At 54.9% G+C, this 21,350-nt stretch overlaps 2 protein-coding genes across 7 annotated transcripts in view; one reads left to right on the forward strand and one right to left on the reverse strand.

The window, feature by feature from the left end:
- The first annotated feature begins 3,472 nt into the window (after positions 1-3,472).
- CLK3 (CDC like kinase 3) lies at positions 3,473-17,956 on the forward strand. 3 transcript variants are annotated; one of them, XM_011382074.2, is made up of 13 exons: positions 3,473-3,895; positions 7,265-7,416; positions 8,060-8,276; positions 10,156-10,252; positions 10,529-10,595; positions 13,042-13,158; positions 13,917-14,083; positions 15,292-15,386; positions 15,478-15,607; positions 15,861-15,943; positions 16,375-16,454; positions 16,719-16,809; positions 17,470-17,956. In XM_011382074.2, the coding sequence occupies exons 1-13, from the start codon at positions 3,473-3,475 to the stop codon at positions 17,644-17,646; spliced, it is 1,896 nt and encodes a 631-aa protein (XP_011380376.2). In that variant the 3' UTR covers positions 17,647-17,956. The 3 variants fall into 3 exon arrangements, with proteins under 3 accessions (XP_011380376.2, XP_011380378.1, XP_023380188.1); XM_011382076.2 differs by having other exon boundaries at positions 3,858-3,933; positions 17,470-17,883; XM_023524420.1 differs by lacking the exons at positions 3,473-3,895; positions 7,265-7,416; positions 8,060-8,276; ... (1 more) ...; positions 10,529-10,595; positions 13,042-13,158 and adding an exon at positions 13,244-13,262 and having other exon boundaries at positions 17,470-17,883.
- A 403-nt stretch (positions 17,957-18,359) lies between these two features.
- EDC3 (enhancer of mRNA decapping 3) overlaps positions 18,360-21,350 on the reverse strand; it is a 63,019-nt gene continuing 60,028 nt past the window's right edge. For all 4 annotated transcript variants that reach the window (XM_011382080.2, XM_011382078.2, XM_011382077.2 and 1 more), the window contains exon 7: positions 18,360-20,814. In XM_011382080.2, the coding sequence (XP_011380382.1) occupies positions 20,480-20,814 (335 nt within the window). In that variant the 3' untranslated portion in view covers positions 18,360-20,479. The remainder of the gene's footprint in view (positions 20,815-21,350) is intronic.

The raw sequence follows: 21,350 nt of genomic DNA on the forward strand, positions 1-21,350 counted from the left end.
CTACCCATAGGCTGGTGGCCAGTTCGGCCCACTGCCAGCCACACATGCAGGTCCTTCTTTGACTGACTCCGGTTCTGGGCTCTGTCGGAGCACCTGCCAGGGAGAGCACCTTCCAGGCTTCAGCCCAGGTCCAAGCGGCTGCTGTGCCCACCTTCCCCATACTCACCTGCACCCTTCAGTGTGGCTTGGTGGGCAGGCACAGTCCAGTGACCAGAAGTGACAGGAGTGCCAGAGATAGCAGGTGGGAGGCCATAGAGCTCTGCTCCAGTGGGTCCTGAGAGGACAGATGGGAGACCCTGAAGCTGAGGGGGTCCTGCCCTCCCAGAGGACCAGCCTCTGAGACCCCTCCTCGGATGTGAAAACTGAGGCCCTAGGCTGAGCCTGCACTTAAACTCTTGAATCCTAGCCCCTTAGCCCAGGATTTTCTCTAGTAATTCGTATTTCAAATAAACACTAGCCTCAATCCCACTAAACAGTTCTCAGTTCCAACAGTTTCCATGAACTGTAGATGCTGAACAACAAGCTTATTTGGGCCTCCCTGGTCTTGGGAGGTGGGATTGAAGCTCAGAAGGGTACGTCAGTTGCCCCAGGCCATGCAGGGAGTCCATTGCAAACTGGGCCCACGATAACCCATCCCTCATGCCCTCCTCCCCACTGTGTGAGTCTGAAAATGGCAGGGTCAGGGGAATATCTAGGGGTACAGCTCTGATATGGGGGGGTCATTAGCCCTTGAATCAAGTCACTGCTCTGTTACCTCTGGCTTCCATAGCTCCAGCTGCGAGATGGGGGCCCTGATCCCCATGCCCTACCAGCTTAGTAATGGAACTCTTGGAGTAGATAGGGGAGCCCTCCCTCAGCTGGTGCTGGCTCCCCACCCCATTCCTCCTTATCCCCACCCACTTCACCTCTGAAGTTTGGGCCTCAGAATCCTACCACTGTCTCCCACCCACACCCCCAGGCACCAGATACCCTGCTCCAGTTCTGTGTGGGCACAGTAAGAGGACACTCACTGAGGAGATTTACTGGGCTGAGCTCCCCCCCCCTTGACTTGCCCACTCCTCACATTCCCATACCTTTCAAGATGGTACCACTATCCACCAGGCACTCTCCCCTCTATACACCTTGACTCTTTCCTTCCCCAATTTCAGATTCTTACAACCCCCTCCAAGCTCTTTCCCCACATTTCACCACCACACAAGTCCTCTCCAGAATGAACCATGAGGAATCACTCCACCGTGGCTGGGTGCTCTGTCTTCCCACTTAGAAACGACAATTCTCCACAGCAGCCCCTAGCCCTTACTGGGGTCTCAAGCTCTGCCTGGCTTGGTTTTGGAGAGGCTCATGGTCTGTCAGGTTGTTGAGCTTGTGGAGCTGGCACAGAGGAAAGCATGGGCATTGACTGCCGTTGGAGCACAGGGAAGAGAGCCAGACTCTTCCTTGGGGCTCCCAAGAAGGCTCTCCAGAGAGGTGAGGCTAAGGCTCAAAGGTGAATTAAGTGTCTTCAGAGAAGGCAAAGATGAATGTGACAGAAAACAGAGCGAGAGCAACAAGACAAGGAGATCAGGGAAGCTGAGGCCTGGAAGGGGGTGGTGAGGTGAGCCAAGAGCCCAGGGGGGCAAATGGGAGATGAAGAGGGGCAAGAGTTGCTGGTGGCAGAGTGCAGGGCATCTTCCCTGGTGCCCCTGAATCATACTGCAGTCCTCAACCCTGGTACCCCAGGGCTGAAGCATGGGGAAAGAGCTTGGGCATCAGCGCCAGAGGATGTGCAGCAAGCCTCCTGGAGGTGGCCCTTCCACTGAGCGCCCCAGCCCGGAGTTGCCCAGGTCTCGGTTGTGCAGCACTAGAATGAGGTGGGCGGGTGGGGTCGAAGTTAACCAGACTGCTTCAGGGTAGATCTTTCCCCAAGGGCGTGATGCTCTGCCTCTCTTCTAGGCGTCAGTTCTTTTAAGAATTAAAGAGACAAAAGAATGAAGCTCTAATAGTATTTCAGGCACAATAGCTGCAGGGCCGCAGATTTTGGCGAGGGAGCTGGGAGACGGCTCCTATTCCGCTTTAGAAAAAGAGAGAGCTGCTTCGTTACTGGGAAGCAGAGACTCCTGGGTTCTCGATGGTGGAAGGGCTGGTGGGAAGATGGACTCGACTTATCCTTCAGAACCTGACGCCCGAGGCAGGGCTGAGAGCAGGATCCTCTCCGAGCTCCTCCGCTCTCAGCGGTCCATGCGGCCTGGTTTCCAGGATTCATGGAAACCGCAACAACACGAAGCGGTGGGAGAAGGAGACGCCAGAGTCTTCCTACCTCGTTTGAGTGGATGAAACTCAGATGAAACTCAGCTCGTGTGGCCGCGACCATGGGCCAAGCATTGGGCCGGGCCAAGAAGGGCAACTCAGACTCTCTGGCCAGACGCAGCACGCTTAAGGGGCGGATCTAGGGGCGGGGACAGCCAGGCTCTCTGTCACCTACTGCGCACTGAAGCGGCTCTAGAATCTTTATTTTGGGAGGCAGGTGCATTTGGTTGGCAGGGGACCAGGAGCCGGTCTTGAGGATGCCTTAGCGTAGTAGGCATTCCGTTTTTATTTAGCTTTGTTTACTTTGGGTAGAGGTGGTGGAACTAACGGAGATTTGGTGGATACCAAGCATCCTCTCAAGCCACGCCATCAGACACCAGTTTAAGGGAGAGCCAGAGACATGGGACTAAAGAGCCTACCACAACTCCGGAGTGGATGTGCCTGCCGGGGCGGGAAGACTACACCTCGCGTCAGGGGCATGCCCAGCCCTCATTGGGGAGGGGGTGTGGCGTGGGGGGGCGGGGAAAACCTGGCTGCCCCCGCGGCCTGGCTCCGCGAAGGGGCGGGGCCTGGTGGGATGCCCTAGCCCTCCCACTTTAGCTCTGGCGTGGCTTGGTGTCAATTAGGCGCCCCCCCGCCCCCTCCGCCGGCTTGGCTAAGCTACGCCAAGCGGAAGCCCGGGGGCGTGGACGCTCGCAAACCGTGAGGTCTCCCAAAGGGCCCGACCTTGGTTTAGAAAATGGAGTCTCGTTATCCCGTCCCGACTAAGCACGGGACAGTGGGTGGGTTTTGATCCAGGGGTGGTCGAATGGAACTTAGAGGAGAAATGGCCTGCGGGGCTTGACTGCGACAGCGCGCGGGGTCTATTAACTGAGAAAAGGATGTCCGTTTGCTGCATTGCTCATGGCATATGAGATCCCCTTCCCCCAGCGGCTCCGCCCACAGGGTTCTCCCCACAAACCGCTCTCGGCGTGCCCGCGGGCGCTGGGCGTGCCGCCTTGGCTTTACAAACCTCCCCCTCCCCAAAGAGAACGTGGTCTGGTTTGCTTCTTTCACGTAAGCGGGAGTCGTGACAGCCTCCCGGAGCCGCCGACCGCGCACAGACCTCCGTCGTCTTTGGCGCCCTCTGGGGCCCCGGACTGGCGCTCGAGGTCTGCTGGGTCTTCACAGAGGCGACCGCGCAACAATGCCCTCCTCCCCGCTCACAGGAATGGGGTGGCGGGCGGGGTCCGGGTGGCAGAGCGGGCCGAGCCCGCCGGCCCGGTCGCAGCTGCACCTTTCGGCTCCCAGTGCCCGCCGGCCAGGGACGTTGCCCCTGTTAAGTCTTGGGGGCCTAAGTGCGTCGCGACACGGCGGGCAGCAGGCCGGGGACGTCCCCTCGGCCCTCACGGAACGAGTCTCCTCTGAAGCCGCCCGGACCCGGGCTGAGAAGGCGGGTCCTCCAGAGCCTTCGAGACGGGACCTAGAGCGGCCCGGCCACTGCGCTGGGACTGGTGACGGCTGCGTCACGCGAGGGGCGGGGCCGCCGCGGGCGGAGGCTGGAGCCGGAAGCGGAAGAGGCGCTCGGAGCGGGGAGTGGGGCCTAGCCGCAGCCAGAGCCTGGGAGACGGTGAGTGAGGTCCCGGGTCCGCGGTGGCGGCGGCGGGGGTGAGTCGGCGGGGTCGGTGCGCCAGGTGCGGGTACCCGGGCTCCGGGTTCGGTCTCAGCCTAGTCCCTTTTTTCCTCCTCGGCCATCTCAGGCCGCGACCCCGACCTCTCACCCCTGACCCGTCGCTTCTACCTCGGAGGGCGGTCACCACAGTCCCGACCTCTCGGTCCCTCGTTGTAGGAGTCCCAGCCTGAGCGGTCACTGAGCCTCCTGCAGGGATCCGGTTTCTGCTTTGCACCTGCCCACGGAATGGGGTTGGGTGCTACCTCGACTAGCTTGGAGGAGCTTTCAGACCCCTCCCCTGTCCCCGGCTCGAGGCTTGGTCCGCAGTCTCCTCCCCGCGCGGGCTGGAGTTTGATTCTGGCCCAGGCTGGCGTTCCCTCCGTCCCCCTGGGTCTTCCCCTCGCCGCCATTGGCGGCGGTTACAGGGGACGGGGCTCTTGAAATCTCTGGGACCCGGGGCGTCAGGAAAGGCCGCGAGCGAGGGCCGCAGGCCCCCGCATGTTTTGTTATGATGGAGCCGCTCCAGCCCGGGGGAAGGGCCAAGTCAAGTTGACAGCACTAATGCCTGAGCAGCTCCCGGTCCGGGAGTCTCTGTGCTTTAGTTCCGGGTGCGGGTGCTCTGGTGTGGAGCTGGGGTGGGAACCGCCTGAGCCAGGCCCCCGTCGAGGCGGAGTTGGCGGTCTTCCAGCTTCCCTCCTCCATGCCCTTGAAAAGGAGGAGCGTTTCACCCGGAGGTGGCTGCTTGCAAGGTGGCAGGTTTGAGATTGCAGTGGTGGAGCAGCGTCAGCCAAAAATAACCATGGGGCGCTCCGGTGGCTGGGATCCGAGAGGGCCGTTGCTGACCTGGCTGGCTGCTTTTCTTGTCAGTCCAGTTCTCTGGCCAGGAACAGCAACTGAAAAGCCAACTAGGCCTGTGCTCAGAGGAAAGCTGGCATCCTCCCCCAGGTTTCCTTCACATTACTTTTTTCTTCATTGTGCGGAGCAGAGCCTTCTGGAGCATAATTGTGGCCCTTAGCTTCTTTAAACCGCCCGTTTCCTGGGGTGCCAGAGAATCCGAGATAATCGGTTATAAATGGGCCTTAGAACCTTGGCTGGGAAGATAATAAGGGGCATCAGGTAGTCCCAGTACTTCACCTGCATAGAATGTGTCGAAGAAGAGTTTATTTCCTCTGTGATTGCTTTGTACGTGGTACTTTATAGCTTGTCATCTCCTTTGCCAAGTGGGTTGGGAGGTGTTATCTCTATTTTCCAGGTATGGTAACTAAGGCCTGGAGTGACTTGGTCATGAGGCCAGTAAGTGGCAGCACTGGGATTTAGTTCAGGGTTTTCTACCCAGGGCTCCCTCCCCTCTGATCCCTTGGAAAAGACTTATAATATTAAACGCTTCAAGGTGTTACACTCAGAGGTGTTACCTGGATACTTTTTAATGTTGTTAATGAAAAATTGCCTTCAGTACTTCTCGTGAACCAAGACCTGTGCTAGGCATTTAACATAAAGGCACACGCTAGGCGTGTTACTTAAAGAAGTAACATAATGTAACCCTGTAAGAAATACTATCCCCTTGTTGCAAGAGGGAGCTGAAGGTCAGAATAGTTTAATAACTTGTCTAAAGGCACACAGCTAGAAGTGACAGTGCCAAAATTCAGATTGGCATCTGACTGAAGCTGTGTTCTTTCCACTAATGTGAACATGTGTGGACATAAGAATTTTTTAGGTACCAGGAGGGAGTCTTTGGCCTGGTGTGAACTAGACAATGTCCCCAAGCTCTGGTGCTTTGTCTGCCCAGTGAGGATGGGCAGGGCCTCTGTCCTGGCCACTTGAGCATCTTCCATGTCACTTACTGTCTTCATTCCATAACTTGGGTGCTTTACACAGGGTAATTGCAGGAAAACAGTGAAACATTAGTCACCTGATCATCAAAACAAAAATAGTCTAAGTACTTGAGGAGCTGTACTTGAGGAGTTGTTGGTGATTTTACATAGTATTTATCTTCAAGGATTGCTGGGGCCTGGACTTCCAGGTAGACAGGGGAAGACACCTACTTGTGGGGAAATTGAGGGCAGCGCTTTTCTCAGGATCATGGAGAAGCTCCCAGGGTTTTGTTCAGATATGCTTCACTGCCTTGCTTATCTATCCAAGGGGAGCTGTTTGATTCTGCTCTTCTTATAGACTCTTCTCATGAGATGGGCAGTCTCAGTGTTTTTGTCCAAAAATGTGCTTGTTCAGGCTAGCCCAGGAGGTTGGTCAGCTGAATGGTAAGGCTAGCCATGGTCTCTGGCCCAGCCTTTTCATGGAGGCATTGTCAAGGTTTTGAGTGTGGGTGGAATATGGTGCTGGCCTCACATAGCTGTCTTTCTCAGCTGGTGGCTGATCCAGCCTGACAATTTCCTGTAGCGGATATAATTTCCTGCTGAACAGGATAGCGAGGTGGGCCCTTTTGGCCTGCTTCCCCAAGCATACCACCCTGAGATCGGCATAGGAGAAGGGTACTGGAGCAGGGTACTGGAGCAGGGGATCTAGAAGAGTGGAGAGTCGAATAGAGGCAAGGCAGCGCCTGGCATGGTTGGTACCACAGGCGGTCTGAGGGTGCTAAATGGGCCTCAAGCAAGACACTTGGATGCTCTGAGGACTCTGGAATCTTTACTGGTACTGAGCCCTAGTGTAGACTAGCAAGGGTTAGCCAGACTCTCAGGTGGACTATGTTTGTGAGGGAATGTTTGTGAGACCCTGTTCACCTTTTTCTCCAAGGGCCGGTCTTCTCATTTCTGCCCAACTTGTGGTCCTTGCTCCCTTGAGTGAGGTTCAGTTTAGGGCCTCCTCAAGCCAATAGGGCTTCTCAACTTAAGTACTTTCACCCTTTGTTTCTGTGTGTTGGCATCAATTCCAACAGCTGACTCTGGCCTCTAGGTTGAGAGAACAGGTGCTTCATAGTACCCCACAGACAGGCAGGAGGGAATTGAGCACAGGAGACTCCCCTTTCTCCTGGGCCTTGGTCTCTTGTGATGGGTTCACTAGCCCCCCTATGTTCCACCTCAGCACCTGTCCTGGCTCTCTTGGTTCCCCAAGTGCTCAGGCCACCAGGCCAGTGATGCTGTGCTGGGGAGGCAGCTATTTGTTTGTTCACTGGCAGAGAAGGGTGTTACCCATTGTCTGCTCTTTGAGCAGTGTGACCTCAGAGTTCTTCTTCACTTCATAAACCCCTGGGAGGGGCTGCCCCTGAACAGAACAATGGGCCTCTTCAGGAGCATCTAGGCTGCCCAGGCAGCCCCATGGCTGGAGGTTGGCTGGCTGCATGTTTAGCAGGATTTTCCATTTCTCATGGCCTAGATGCATCACTGTAAGCGATACCGCTCCCCTGAGCCAGACCCGTACCTGAGCTACCGATGGAAGAGGAGGAGGTCTTACAGTCGGGAGCACGAAGGGAGACTGCGATACCCGTCTCGAAGGGAGCCTCCGCCCCGGAGATCTCGGTCCAGAAGGTGAGGGGGAACTAGATCAGAAGGAAGAGCTCCTTCCCTCAGTCAGGCTAGGGAGACAGTCTGGAGACTTGTGGCAGCGCTGACTTCCTTCAGGTGACTGCCACCTCTGCCTGGCTGCATCTAGATCACTGCCCTGTCCTCTTTGGGCTCCTCCCTGATCTCACCTGCATTCCTTGGCCTAAGTGTTTGCTGCCTTCCTTGCCACCCCTTCTTTCTCTGTCCTTGAGTCTTCCTTCTCCCAACACATTCTCCCATTTCCTAATTCAGCACCTCACCTGCTAACCTCTGAGACTTCCTCAGTGGGGATTAGAAAAATAACCTCAGCCCTTTCCAGAGGTTGGTCCCTGGTCCTGTCTCAGCCCCCAGATGACAGAGAGCTCTGCCACCTTGCTCACCTTCCCCAGGGCTCTGCCTCCTGTGGCACTGGAGGGATGCTGTCAATAGCCGAGGTTCTGGAGGTTGGACTTCACACATACACACTTCCCCAACCCTTCTTCCCCCAGTGTGGGTGCCTCTGCTCCAACAGGCTACCCTTGTGAGCCCTTTGCAGGAGCCCCACCACATTCTCTTATCTGGTAGCAGGAACCTGGCTGGTGGGAGGAAGGGCCTCGTCTGACCGGTGTCTCCATTCCTCTCTTGGCAGCCATGACCGCCTGCCCTACCAGAGGCGATACCGGGAACGCCGAGACAGTGACACATACCGGTGTGAAGAGCGGAGCCCATCCTTTGGAGAGGACTGCTATGGATCTTCACGTTCCCATCATCGTCGGCGGTCACGAGAGAGGGAGCCATACCGGACCCGCAAGCACGCCCACCACTGCCACAAACGCCGCACCAGGTCTTGTAGCAGCGCCTCCTCGGTGAGTGGTGGCCAGAGTGTGCTGGCTGGGGCTTCAAGGCCTCATCTCTTTCTAGCCTTCTCTCAGGCTGGCTGGTCTGGGTGAGTACTGCCAGCCCTGCACATGTGCATTTGGTATGTGTGTGTGCGTGTGTGTGTATGTGTTGTCTGGTCTAGGTACAAGGCTGAGCAGAGGGCCTGGCTCCTCTATCTTCTGGCCCATTGACAGTGGCAGCTGTAGGGGCTCTGGTTCCGGCGCTGGCTAGTCCCTGGCCTGTCTGTGTCTCCACATTGCTCTAGGCACAGGCTGCATGGGTTCAAGTGGCCAGGGACACTTCTTAGGGATCCTATTAGAGTTGCTGGTATATGGTCTGGAGCTATATGACCTGGTTCTTCCCACCTAGAGATTGCCTCCACACGTAACTGAATGCTCTGACGTGTGGAATGCACCCACTTCTGCAGTCTCACCTCCACACCCCTCCCCAAAGGCCCGGAGGCTGGAGTGCCTACGGGTAGGGGAGGGTCCGCCTGTCACTCAACTCAGACTGGTGGCATCACTTACGACCTCCAGCCAGGCCCTCTTTAGCCTTGCCTCTTTGCATGGCAAGGGGGACAAGCTGCCTCTGTGATGGGACATGTAAAGAAATGACAGAAAGGCCTACAGCCCTAGGCCTTGTCCAGTTGCAGGCCACATGCCATGAGCAGGGCCTGCTGGTGTTCCTAGCATGCAAGGTTCTGTAGATCTCTGCTGAGACCAAGAGCCCACACTGCATTCAGACCTTTGGGAAGGAAAACGCGCTGTGTCTCTGAGGTTATTTGCTGTCTTCTCCCCATTTCTCTTCCCTTCCTTACTCCCGCCCCCCAGCCATGAGGCCACTGAGGAGGAGTGATGGAACCAGTGGAGGGGTCAAGCATCTTCTCTGCCTGACTCTCCAGTGACTTCTTTGAGTGGCCATGGGTTGCGGGTTTACTGTGCCGGCGCCCAGCATGACCTGGTGGCCTCTCTGCACACTGCCACACACTGCCACAGGAGGGCAGTGCAGAGGTGTGTGACTCTGCTTCTCTTTTTGGTGCCCTCTGTCATCACGAGGCTTTGGATGGCCCTGGCCTGTGAGTAGCATGGGTGCCAAGGCCAGGGTAGGAGCTGGCTTGGGGCCTTTGTGGGCCATCGTGGTAGGAGACCTGGAGGTTGACCAGCCCAGAGGATTCTGGGCTCCTTACTTGCTTGAAGCTGTTGGCATAAGGGCTGCTGATAGAAGGCCGTTTCTGGTGGTGTTGTTAAGTCTGGCCACGGATGCCGTCTGGGGTAGCATCTTTGCTCTCAGTAGCAGCTGTCGGGTATGTGCAGGGCTGCGTGGGCAAACAGGCAAGCAAGGACAGGCTGGGTATTCTGCAGCTGAACCCAGAGTAGCCTCTGACCATTCTGAATGATCGGACCTAGGCTGAGCCAGCCACCTTCTTGCGCCGTTTTCACTGCGTCTCCACCCTGGCTGAAGCGTCATGGGAGGGCCCGGGAGGGGGAGACTCAGTGGAGGAGGGAGTCGGCTCTCTGGCTCTCCGCACCGCCCAGCTGGTCCCCTCAGGAGCAGAGGCTGGTCGTCTTTCTGAGCATTTGCGGCACCCTTCTCTTAGATAATGTCCGAGTTTTCTTTACATACCTGTAGCTGTTTTTACTTTTCTGTTTTTGAAGTCAGTTTGTGTCTTGACGTGTCCCTTGCAATATCCCTATCGTTATATATGCTGTGTGCCTTATGAAATGCTGGGATCTGGAAAATCCAACCAACCAACCCACCGGCTCCTCACCGTCTCCACCTCTGCCTTTGACTGACACCTCAATCTGTCAATCGGAACCGCCTACCATGCGATTGGTCGGATGGCGTTTCGGGGGGCGGTGCATGCAGAGAAGCCAACAGAGCAGTAAGCGCAGCAGCCGGAGTGTGGAAGATGACAAGGAGGGCCACCTGGTGTGCCGGATCGGCGATTGGCTCCAAGAGCGATGTACAGCCACCTTTCGTAAAACTTTACCTCTCTACTTTCTACCCCCTTGTTAGACCAGACCTCTCCTGCCTGGAGGGGCCTCTAGTGCGCGTGGCGCCTTAGTGGGGCCACCAGTAATTGCCTGAATGACACAAACGCTAGCAACTTCTGTTTTTAAGAGTGTAGCAGTGAGAGAGAAACCTTTTTTGTTTTTGAGAATTTGAATGCTGTGAACTTGCAGGAGCTGCCGCCCCTCTTCCTTCCAGACCCTCATGCCCCGCTTCTTTTCTCTTCTAGATGAGATTGTGGGGAACCTGGGCGAAGGCACCTTTGGCAAGGTGGTGGAGTGCTTGGACCATGCCAGGTGAGCAAGCTTCCTGGGAAGCAGTGGCCTGAGGTTCTTAAAGTTGGTGGCAGTCAGAGCGTAACCTTATCCTTTTTCTTTTTGAAGGGTAGCACCAAAGCAGGGTTCTGACCTGCATATTTCAGGGTTTTGCTGATTCCCTGAATTTGGGAGACACTGCTGAGTGGGGTTCCACAGGCATGTGGCATGCCTGCTCAAGAATTACTGGTCAGTGAAATTGCTGGCCTGCCCAATTTCTCCACTTTCCCAGGGTGGTGGAGGTGAATATCAGAACAGGGCCAAGGCCCTGGCTCTTCTGTGGCTGGATCTGCTCCCTGTGGGCTTGGGCAGGAGTAGAGAGTACTGCTGAGCCCAGCCCAAGCATTAGCCTCCGCCCTCTAGAGCAGTGGTCCCCAACCTTTTTGGCAGCAGGGACCCTTGCTCCTAATAGGATCTAATGCCTAATGTTCTGAGGTGGAGCTGAGGCGGTGATGCTAGTGCTGGGGAGTGGCTGCAAATACAGATGAGGCTTTGCTTCCTCGCCCTGCCCGCTGCTCACCACCTGATGTGCGGCCCAGTTCCTAACAGGCCAAGGACTGGCACCAGTCTGGGGCCCCAGGGTAGGGGACCCCTGCTCTAGAGGTCTGCCTGAGAGGCTGTGCTGGTCTCAGTAGGCCAGTGCCTTCTCCAGTGTGGCCAGGGTTGAGCGTGGTCCCCTTTGAGTGTGCTCACGTAGAGCATGATATACCTGTGTTGGTTGGGGTGCTGCTGGAGGCCCCTTGCTCCCTTCCAGGCTGAACATTAGAACACTTTTGTCCTCTTGCAATTCCTTAAGACCAGAAACCTTGCCTCCTCTGCCATAGGCTGAGTGGCCACTGTCTCCCTGACTTAATGGCCCTCTCTTAGGTTTGGCACTCTAGCTACAATGTCCTTAGCTGTCTTAGCTGTCTCAGTTGAGCCATGTGGTGCCCATATGTGACTCTTCCAGTAGTTTAGAAATGAAGAAACATGCTCAGGGTTTGCCCATATTCCCTTGCTGTTGAATGGTGGAGTGGGGTTCCACTGTACTGCAGTGCTCCCTTGTTCAGAGGGGTGCTTAGAGGGGACAATTAGACCCGGTAGTCCAGCTGGCCATGGGGCCCCAAGAGAAAAATAGTGATGGTGACTGAGAGGAAGGCTTCCCAGGCTCCCAGTTCCTATTTAAATACCCCTTTGACTCAAGAGGTTAGGGTTGGTACCAGTAGGCATAGGGATGTATAGACTGTACTGTGACTGGAGAGGGATGAGGCAGATCTGAGAGCTGTGGCACATCGGGGCAGCTGAGCTTTCTAGGCTGTGCCACTTTTAGTACCTAGAGGGAAGTCACTAAGGGGCAGGCATAGGGCTCAGGGGACTTTCAGGGGGTCCAAAGGGAGTCATCTAGTGGGGTCGTTTTGAAGAGGCAGGATTCAGCCTAGCAAAAGGAGGGGACTTAACCTCAGAACCATCCAGCCCTGATAGTGGCTGTCTGTGAAAGTGATGAGCTCTTTGTGTTGAGGGTTGGAATGCCATTGAGGGATCTTGTTCTAGGATGAGGCTGGTGGCCTTTCTCTGAGGTCCTTTCCTGCCCTAAAAATCTGGGAAAATGGGATAGGGAGAGAAAAAGCAGGGTATGCTGTAGAAGATGCCTCTGCCCTGGGGCCTGTAAGGCTTTCTGTAGGCACCAAGGCCAGCCTCCCAGAGGCCTCAGAGGCCACACCCTTGTGGGCTAGGGCTTCTTACTCCAATTCCCCAGCTGGCATTTGAACTCTGGCTTCCTTTCTAGCCTCAATTGGTTTCCTTCTCTGCTGGCATCTTTCCACGAAGCGGGGGGAGGGGAAGTGTAGAGCAGGAATTGTTAAAATCTTCAGTGGTCTCTGATAATGCTGTGGCTGGTAGGCTGGCAGGCAGGACTAGAGGGGGGTGTGGTAAAGAGCGCAGTCTTTGGCCTCCCAGTGAGGGGTCCCTACTCCTGGCACCTCTTACCAGGCTTAAACCCCTTAAATTCCACCCTGAAATCCCCATACCAGGGGGAGCCATTTGCCCAGAGTTGTAGACATGCTCAGGAAGTTCAGGAAGTTCAAGAGGTACTGAAAGAGGGTGCTGTGTGGACAGCCTGGCAGGGGTCAGGCTGACTGGCCTACATACAGGTTGGGTTACTGAGTGATCAATCACTGGGGCTGGTGTTGGTCAGCAGGACGGGCCTCTCTCCTCCTCTGCTCACTCTTCCCTAGGGGCTGGCAGTAGCTGAGATCATAAAAGCCTAAGGTGGCACAGATGCCAAGGGAGCCTGCCGGGGCCGGCTGGGTGTCAAGTATTTGCTTTCCTTGGAGCAGGCCCTGTTCCTGGAGTCCAGAGTGGTGTCTGCCAGGAGTTGCTGGGTTGGGGTGGAGGGTAGGGGGTTTGGGCAGTTTCTCATGAGAATCTGTGTTTCTTTCTCCGGTTGCAGAGGGAAGTCTCAGGTTGCCTTGAAGATCATCCGCAATGTGGGCAAGTACCGGGAGGCTGCCCGGCTAGAAATCAATGTTCTCAAAAAAATCAAGGAGAAGGACAAAGAAAACAAGTTGTGAGTGTCAGCAAGGAATGGGAGGAAAGCATTCACTGGGGACAGCATCCTCTCCAGCCCCAACTGTCTGGACCCCCTGGGACTGAGCAGTGTCCTCTCACCTGGTTAGCACCCTGCCTTCTCCCTACACCCAGAGCCAGGAGTTGGGCAAGTGAGTCTTGCTGGAAGGAGGCTTTGGAATTCAGTCTAGGCTCCACCACGACCAGCTCTGAGTTCAGAGGCAGGCCTCACAGTCATGCATTTGTGGATTGGGGGCCTTGTTGGGTGTGGTGGGCATTAGACAAGATATAAACCAGAAGCTGTTTGGGGCTCTTGCATGGTCAGACACCCAAAGGAGAGCTGCCTCTAGCACACAGGTGCTGAGCCCTGCAGACTTGGGAAGTTCCACTGAGGGAGTTGAAAAAGGCACTGCTAGTCCTGTGGCATGTCCTGGCATTATTCCATCTTTTTTGGAAGTTATCATTATAATTTACCATATCATTAAGTAGATAAGGCAGGAGACCTCAGACCAGAATGGCTCCCGACCCCTTCACAGCAGGAAGTTCAGACCTTGCTCTGAGCTGATCTAGGTGATGGCTGGTGGGGAGATGTGCTCTTGCTGTTAACTGATTCTCTTTCTTTGTGTGTATCTGCATCCTGGTGTGTGACCCAGTGGCCTGGGAGGGAGTGGGGACTGGCTTCATCTGAGGGAAGGGGTGAGGCAGCCAGCCCCCTCCCCTCAACACAGAGCCTGATTCCCACCCATCCTTCTCTCCCAGCCTGTGCGTCTTGATGTCTGATTGGTTCAACTTCCACGGTCACATGTGCATCGCTTTTGAGCTCCTGGGCAAGAACACCTTTGAGTTCCTGAAGGAGAATAACTTCCAGCCTTACCCCTTACCACATGTCCGGCACATGGCCTACCAGCTCTGCCACGCCCTTAGATGTAAGTGTCCATCATCAAATGGAACGTGAGTGGTCACATACCTGGCAGGAAAGTTACCTGGTAGTCTTGCTGGCCCCCATTCACTCCAGCATATTGCTAAGCATTTTGCTGCGCCTGAGACATACCAAGGCCCTTTTGACTAAAAGGCCTTCAAGTATGAATCTGTGTAGATGGAGAGGCAGCCTCTATCAGAGGCTTTCTGAGCCAACCTCTGCCCCAGGCACTCAGGAAGAGGGCCGATGCTCTAGAATTCTCCCAGCTACCAATCCTGCTTGCACTTTCCTGCAAAGGATGAAAAGTTCCAAGTGACCTGCGTGATCCCAGCCATAGCTCCTGTCCACACAGACACCCTCACTACCACTTCCCATCTGTTTTCCAGCATGTTTGCTGGTGTTCATGCTCAACACTATAGGATTTGCAGTGGTTGGAGGACAGTGAAGCTCCTTGGAGGGGAGGTAGATAGACCTAGAGCAGGGTCTGCGTAGAATGAGGGGACAGGGAAGAGTGCTCCAAGCAAGGTGTGCCAGCTCAGTGATGGCCTAGAGCCTGGCATGTGTTCAGTCTGGTGAAAGAGGGCCCATGTTGGGGAGAGGTGGGCTGCACTGCTGTGAGGGTCCTGAGTGCCAGATGGGAGCCTGGAGCCTGAAAGTGATGAGTGGCAGGGCACCACTATTAGTGGGACAGTGATTGGAGGAAAAAGGATTTCTTGCCTAGGACTAGGGATGAGGAGAGATAGGGCTGGCTTTATGGGTGGTCCTGTGCTTGGTTTAATGTTCTCTTGCCACCAGCTTGACATTCTTAAGCTTCAGAGTAAGGGGACCTGCATTTTCATTTTGCCTTGGGCCCCACAAATGATGTAGCTGGTGCTGGGGAGAGGGAACCTCCCCAAGGCAGATGCTGCAACTTTGCTGAGAGACAGGCTGAGGAGGCCTGCGCCCTGCAGAGGTAGAGGGAGATATTTTGAATGGAGTCACCCCTGCCTTCTCATCTGAAGTATCCAAAACCTCCAAGGTCCCCAGCACAGAGAACCTTTAAGAGGGAAGCCAGTGCAGAGGCAGAGCTCGGGTTTGCTCCTTTGGCCCACTGCTGAGGTTACAGCGTGAGGGGCTCTGGCAGACTGGTCTTGGAGGACAGATCTGGCCTACAGTTGGTAGGAGCCAGAAAAGAAGCCCAGGTTCTTAGTCTGCTTCCCTCTCCTGTCTCTCCAGTTCTACATGAAAACCAACTGACCCACACAGACTTGAAGCCAGAGAACATCCTGTTTGTGAATTCTGAGTTTGAAACCCTCTACAATGAGCACAAGGTATGGTGGACGGAGGGCAAGGCCCCACTCCAAGGCTGGGTTTACCCACTAGGACAGAGTCTTGACCTGGCTCTCCTTCCTTGCCTCTCAGAGCTGTGAGGAGAAGTCAGTGAAGAACACCAGCATCCGCGTGGCTGACTTTGGCAGTGCTACCTTTGACCACGAGCATCACACAACCATTGTGGCCACTCGTCACTACCGCCCACCTGAGGTGATCCTTGGTGAGTGACAGTATAGCCCCCAACCAAGATAAAGTGTGCAGTTGCTGGGAGGGAATGAATAGAGGAAGTGATGTACCTGCTGCCACCCAGGGCCAGTGTCATGGGTCACTGTGGTTGTCAACTTGACCTTACTGAGAAAGGGAACTTGGGATGTAGGCAAAAGACCTGCCAGCCAGTGTGGCAGCTGCCCTGTGACCTCTAGGCTCGGAGCACAAAGCTCAATCTCATAGCTTTTCTCCATCTTAACTTTCAGAGCTGGGCTGGGCACAGCCCTGTGACGTATGGAGCATTGGCTGCATTCTCTTTGAGTACTACCGAGGCTTCACACTTTTCCAGGTAAGGCCCCTTCCCGCTTTGTTCTCACTACCCTGAGTGCTGATATTCTGATACACCATAGGGTCCTGGTGTGGGAAGCCCTTCTTAAGCCCACCAATCAGCATGTTGTGAGATTCAGACTCTTGAGGGTTGTAGATACTTAGGGGAAGGCAGAGGTCAGGGTAGCTGAAGCAGTCAGCAAGTCTTAAGCTTAGCCACCAAGGATGGAGGACTGGGGCCAGAGGAGTGAGCATTCGAGGAAAGAGGCACATGAGTGAGGGTGTGGAGATGAGCTGGGGTAGGTTATGTTCTGGGTAGAGAGTGAGGAATGTAGCAGGCTACCACAAGGCCAAAGCTGGGAAGGTACTTGCCCATCTTTTTTGTCCCTTATTCTTCTTGAGGGACTGAAGCTGGTAGTGACCCCCGCTTGCTCTATCCCTGACTTTCTACAGACCCATGAAAACCGAGAGCATTTGGTGATGATGGAGAAAATCCTAGGGCCCATCCCATCACACATGATTCACCGTACCAGGTAAGGAGCCTGGCCTAGGGGCCTTTCCCATCTTGGCTATGGGTCAGCAAGCTACTAGATAAGTCTTTGCAGAATGTTCTATGGCTCCTCCAGGCTCATAGCAGCCTTCACTGTATGCTTGAGTGGCCTCGCAAACCTGCTGCCCAGAGCTTCCTGCCCTGCTGAGTCAGCCCAGGATCCCGTCTGGCTTTCCTGCCATTCCTTAGGCTGCTGCTGTCTCCCCTACCCCCCACTCAAGACTTGACCCCCTCCCTTCATTTTCAGGAAGCAGAAATATTTCTACAAAGGGGGCTTGGTTTGGGATGAGAACAGCTCTGATGGCCGGTATGTGAAGGAGAACTGCAAACCTCTGAAGGTCAGTTTCTGGCTTCCCCCAGCTCAACTCATGCCAAGGAGACCCCAGGCACTGGGCACACATACAGCAGAGAGACAGGCCAGGCAGCTAAAGGCTGCCCCCTCGCTCCAGCTGTATGGGAGGCTGCACTCAAGGCTGCTGGGTGCTGGCAGTGGGTGCTTCTTGCAAACTGCCCCAGAGGGGTCCTTAGCCCTAACCCTTCCCCACAAGGTGGCTATGAATATAATTGGAAGAGCCAAGTATCAGAGACCCTGCTGCTTCCTGTCCCCCTCTTCTCTCAATTTTGGGAAAAACTAGGCAGGACTGAGGTGAGGGGGAGGGAAGACCTAGACATGGCCAGGAGGCCTCTATCAACTGCATTTGGTGCTCGGACAGTGAATTTCACAGAGGTGATTTCTGCTCACCTGTCAGGACTTTTGCATGTGGGGGCAAAGGCACCAAACCAGCAAGACACCCAATAGCCCGACAAGTTCAGAGCAAAATGCTATAACAGGCATGAAAAGGAAGGTGCTGCTCATTGTCCAAGAGGGCAGAAGTAGTTCTCCAGGAGGCATCACTACCTCCTCAACCCATGCAGCAAGTCTTCCCAGAGGCTGGGGGACCTGCTGTGGCTTCCCATGACCCTGCCATCACACTGAGGCACCTTGTGTCCCTGAGCAGAGTTACATGCTTCAAGACTCCCTGGAGCACGTGCAGCTGTTTGACCTGATGAGGAGGATGTTAGAATTTGATCCTGCCCAGCGCATCACACTGGCGGAGGCCCTGCTGCACCCCTTCTTTGCTGGCCTGACCCCTGAGGAGCGGTCCTTCCACACCAGCCGCAACCCCAGCAGATGACAGGCGCAGGCCACCACATGAGGAGATGGAGAGTGGGACTGGGCTGCCCAGCCCCTTTTCTCCAACCTCTAACCACCGGGCCCCAGGGCCAGAGCCACCCAACGAACAGTGCAATGTGAAGGAAGGCAGGAGCCTATTGGGGAGGAGACTTGATGCCCGGCTGCCAGAAAGCACAGATTTGACCTAAGCTATTTATATGTTGTAAAGTTATAATAAAGTGTTTCTTACTGTTTGTAACCCCTGGTACCAGTGTGTCCGTCTCCAGGCTCCTTGCCTTCTCCCTTCTGTATTAATAAAGTCTTTCTTAGCAGTTCAGCTTGTGGAGAGCTAAGTGACCCGGGCCAGGCACATAAGGCCTAGCCAGTGAAAACATCAGAAACTGGACTGTCCCTCTGGGCCCAGGAGAAGAGCAGTTCTAGCCCTGAGGTGCTTTCTGAACTGTGCTAGAAGGCACCTGGGCCTTGTCCTGTATCTGTTCCCCTGCTGTACCTCTTGGCACTATGGAATCTTAAGGGAAATGGCCCGCTGCAGTTTTCCAGGCAGCATCTGGTTTTACTTATCTGTCCAGCCCTATTACTGGCTTGGACTTCAGGCAGTATGCGCCCAACAACTATAGCTTACTGAAGGCTGTCAGGCATAGGACAGCTTCTAGGGCTGGGGTGGCAGTACCTTACTGCAGCCTATAGAGCAAAATTTACCACAGAGCACAGGACTCCCATCATTCAGCTTTATTTTAGTGCTGGTTTTTGGTTCCCCAAGAACTGTATGAGTGATAGTCTTGACTACCTGACTGGGGCCCCTTGGGGACTGGGCACTGTGGGCAGGATATCTCTGAATAGAACCAAAGATAGATAAAGGAATCATGCTTTAATACCACCCAGGAAGGCTCAGACTGAGGGCAGAAAGAAGCTCCAGAGCCACCAGGGGAGGAAAAAAAGGTTTGGGCACAAACTCCTAGTGGCCCCGCAACACGGCCGTCATCCCCAAGGCCACTGCTACTTACTGGAGTGAGCAGTCTTTTGGGCCAGGGTTCTTCGAGCTCATTTGCCACTGTACCCAATCAGGGAGCCTCACAGCATCAGCAGGCAGCCAAAGCCTGTTTAATGGTTGCTTACTGAAATGCCTGTAATCCAGCACTGCTCCTTAGATTATGGTCCTGCCTCTAAAGAGAGGACCCCATCTTAGGAGCTGCTTGGCCCTGAGAGTGAGCAGAGGCTCAGGGAGGGATACACAGCACAGAGCTCACAGTCTCTGGCCCTCCCACTGCTGTAGACAATTTAACATTTGAGGGAGGATGGGAGGAAAGGAGGGACCAGCCCTCTCTGCCCTGCCTCATCTGCTCCTGGCTGTGCTCTTATACAGAAAATGACAAGTAGACTGAAACCCATGGTACCATGGCCTACCTACCCTGTGTCCATGATCCCTGGCAAGCCTTCACATTCACTCCCTTCATCATAATAGGTGGGCACAGAGCTGAAGGAAGCCTGAGCCCTGAAAAAGGCTTTAAAGCCTTTTGCAAGGGCTGCTGCCAGGCAGAGGTGGCACCTGTTCTACCAGCCTCCAGGGCTTAGGCCTGCCATGGTCCAAAAGCTTAGTGCCTTAGGATCTGAGCTGCAGTGTGTTCCTGTGACTGAGCCTCCCCAGCTAGCTCATCCAGAACTAGCCTCATTTTGGCATCTCTGAGACAGGGTGCTGGCCCTAAGCCTGCTCATCTAGAGTGGACAATCAAAAAGGGTTCAAATCCAGACACTAAGAACTGGGGTGGAGCCCAGACAGGGGAGGGACATGCACCCTGCTCTGGGATGACACCTATAGAAGACCACTTTAGGGGAAGGGCAGGGGTACGTATGTCTAGGAAAGGAAGTAGGGGGAGTGGTGGCCTAGGACAGAAGCACCAGGGAGCCTCTTCTGGCTCAGCACCAGGCCCCCACCGGGGGCCTCCCTAACACTGAACATTAAAGCTGTACCCTGAGGGGCTCTGGCCCCAGACTAAGCAAATGCTCAGTCCCCAGCGAGAGAGGGTATGGGTTTAGGGGACACTACTGGCAAGAATGGGCACTGTGGTCCTACAGTAACAATCTTATACTAACTGTGCTGAAAGCAACAGAAAAACAGTATAAAATTCCAGTACAGTAAAACCATCCCAATGCCACCCCACTTCCCTGCCTTTTTGAGTGATGGGAGTGGGAAGGAAGAAGGACCTTTGGAAAAAATTCCAGCATAAAACTTGGATCAGCTCAGGAGAAAGGGTCAAAAGCCCCCAAAACAACTCTGGTGGGGCTCAAAGCCTCCTCACAGCCCTCAAAATGAATGGAGAGTGCAAGTGTGCCCTCTAGGGAACAGCTGCAGTGCAGCCAGGTGCACATGATGCAGAGGAAGGGCTGTCCAGCTGGGGAAATGAGGCAGTAGGGGAGGGAGGAAGACAAAGCCACAAGCTCTGAAATAGAGCAAGTACAGGCCCCTAAACAGGACCTACCCCACCCTGCAAGGCTCTTGTCCAGGCCCAGTGGCTGTAAACCTGAAACACAGTCTGTGAACTGCCTAAGTCTGTAAACAAAGCCCCACTGGCCAGTGGGGCCGAGTGCAGAGATGCTGGAGCCACTGTACACTCAGCCTGCTACCTGCCCCACAAGCCTGGTGGGAAAGCCTTTCCTGGCTAAGGGCAAGTGACAGGTCAGCTTTAAATATGATCTGTTCTCTCACAGAAGAAACAAACCCAAAAGAGAAAAAATTTAACAAGGTCCATGAAGCTTCACATCCTTAAGGCGTTTGTTGTCAAGTTCAGTATCACCAGCAGCAGGGGATTACAGGGTCCAGCCTGCCCAGAGCCCCTCTAGGCAGAATGCAGTGGGATGACAAACTTGCAGCCAAAGGGTGAGTGGTAGTTGATGCCCACCTCCTGGAATACCTGCTGGGGAATGCCGATGTCACACAAATAGACGCGGCCTGCATGCTCTCCCAGTGGCAGAGGCAGGCCGAGAGCCAGTGACCACTTGGCATCGATGCCCTGTTCAACTTCATGCACAGGAGGATCTATGCTGAGTACTGGTGCCCGGTTCTGGTTGGCCCAGGCCACAGCCGCCTTGTACCAGGGCTGATCCCGCAGGAAGGCATTCTCAGGGCAATCCAGGCAGTTGATCACGAGGTCCACGGGGCTAGTGGGTAGATCTGCAGGTGGAAAGAAGGCCATCCGAAAATCTCTATAAGCAGAGTGCAGCCATGGCAGGGACTAGAACCCAAGTGGCCCCTCAAGTGTCTTGTTCAGACACCACTCCAATGCCTTTCCATAGGCTAGCCTTCTAAGGTTGGGCCAGGACTCAGGTCTCAGGAGTTCCAAGGCTTAGACTGGCTGCGTGCTAGAGACCAAGGGCTTATCAACCCAATGGACCACTGTCCTCATGGAGCTCCCAGGCTAAAGCAATGTCCTGCTGGGTATGCAGAGCTTCTCAGAGCACAAGGCCCTCACCTCCTTTGCACATCTAATTCACTCCCAGGGTAAATTATAAGCTCTGGGAAGGCGGGGTCTACTGCCCAGTCAGCTCTCACAGGGAGACTGCTATTTGCCGACTAGCCCTAGAAGTGTGAGCAGGCTCAATTATTCTACCCTGGGCTGGCCTCTGTTGCTATTCTCATGGAAATGGGTCCTCCTTACAGCCCGACCTTAAAAATGGGGAGAGAACCTATCGCTTTTCCCAGGCATTTAA

Source organism: Pteropus vampyrus, unplaced genomic scaffold, assembly GCF_000151845.1.
Source record: "Pteropus vampyrus isolate Shadow unplaced genomic scaffold, Pvam_2.0 Scaffold462, whole genome shotgun sequence".
In the NCBI taxonomy this organism is placed as follows: domain Eukaryota; kingdom Metazoa; phylum Chordata; class Mammalia; order Chiroptera; family Pteropodidae; genus Pteropus; species Pteropus vampyrus.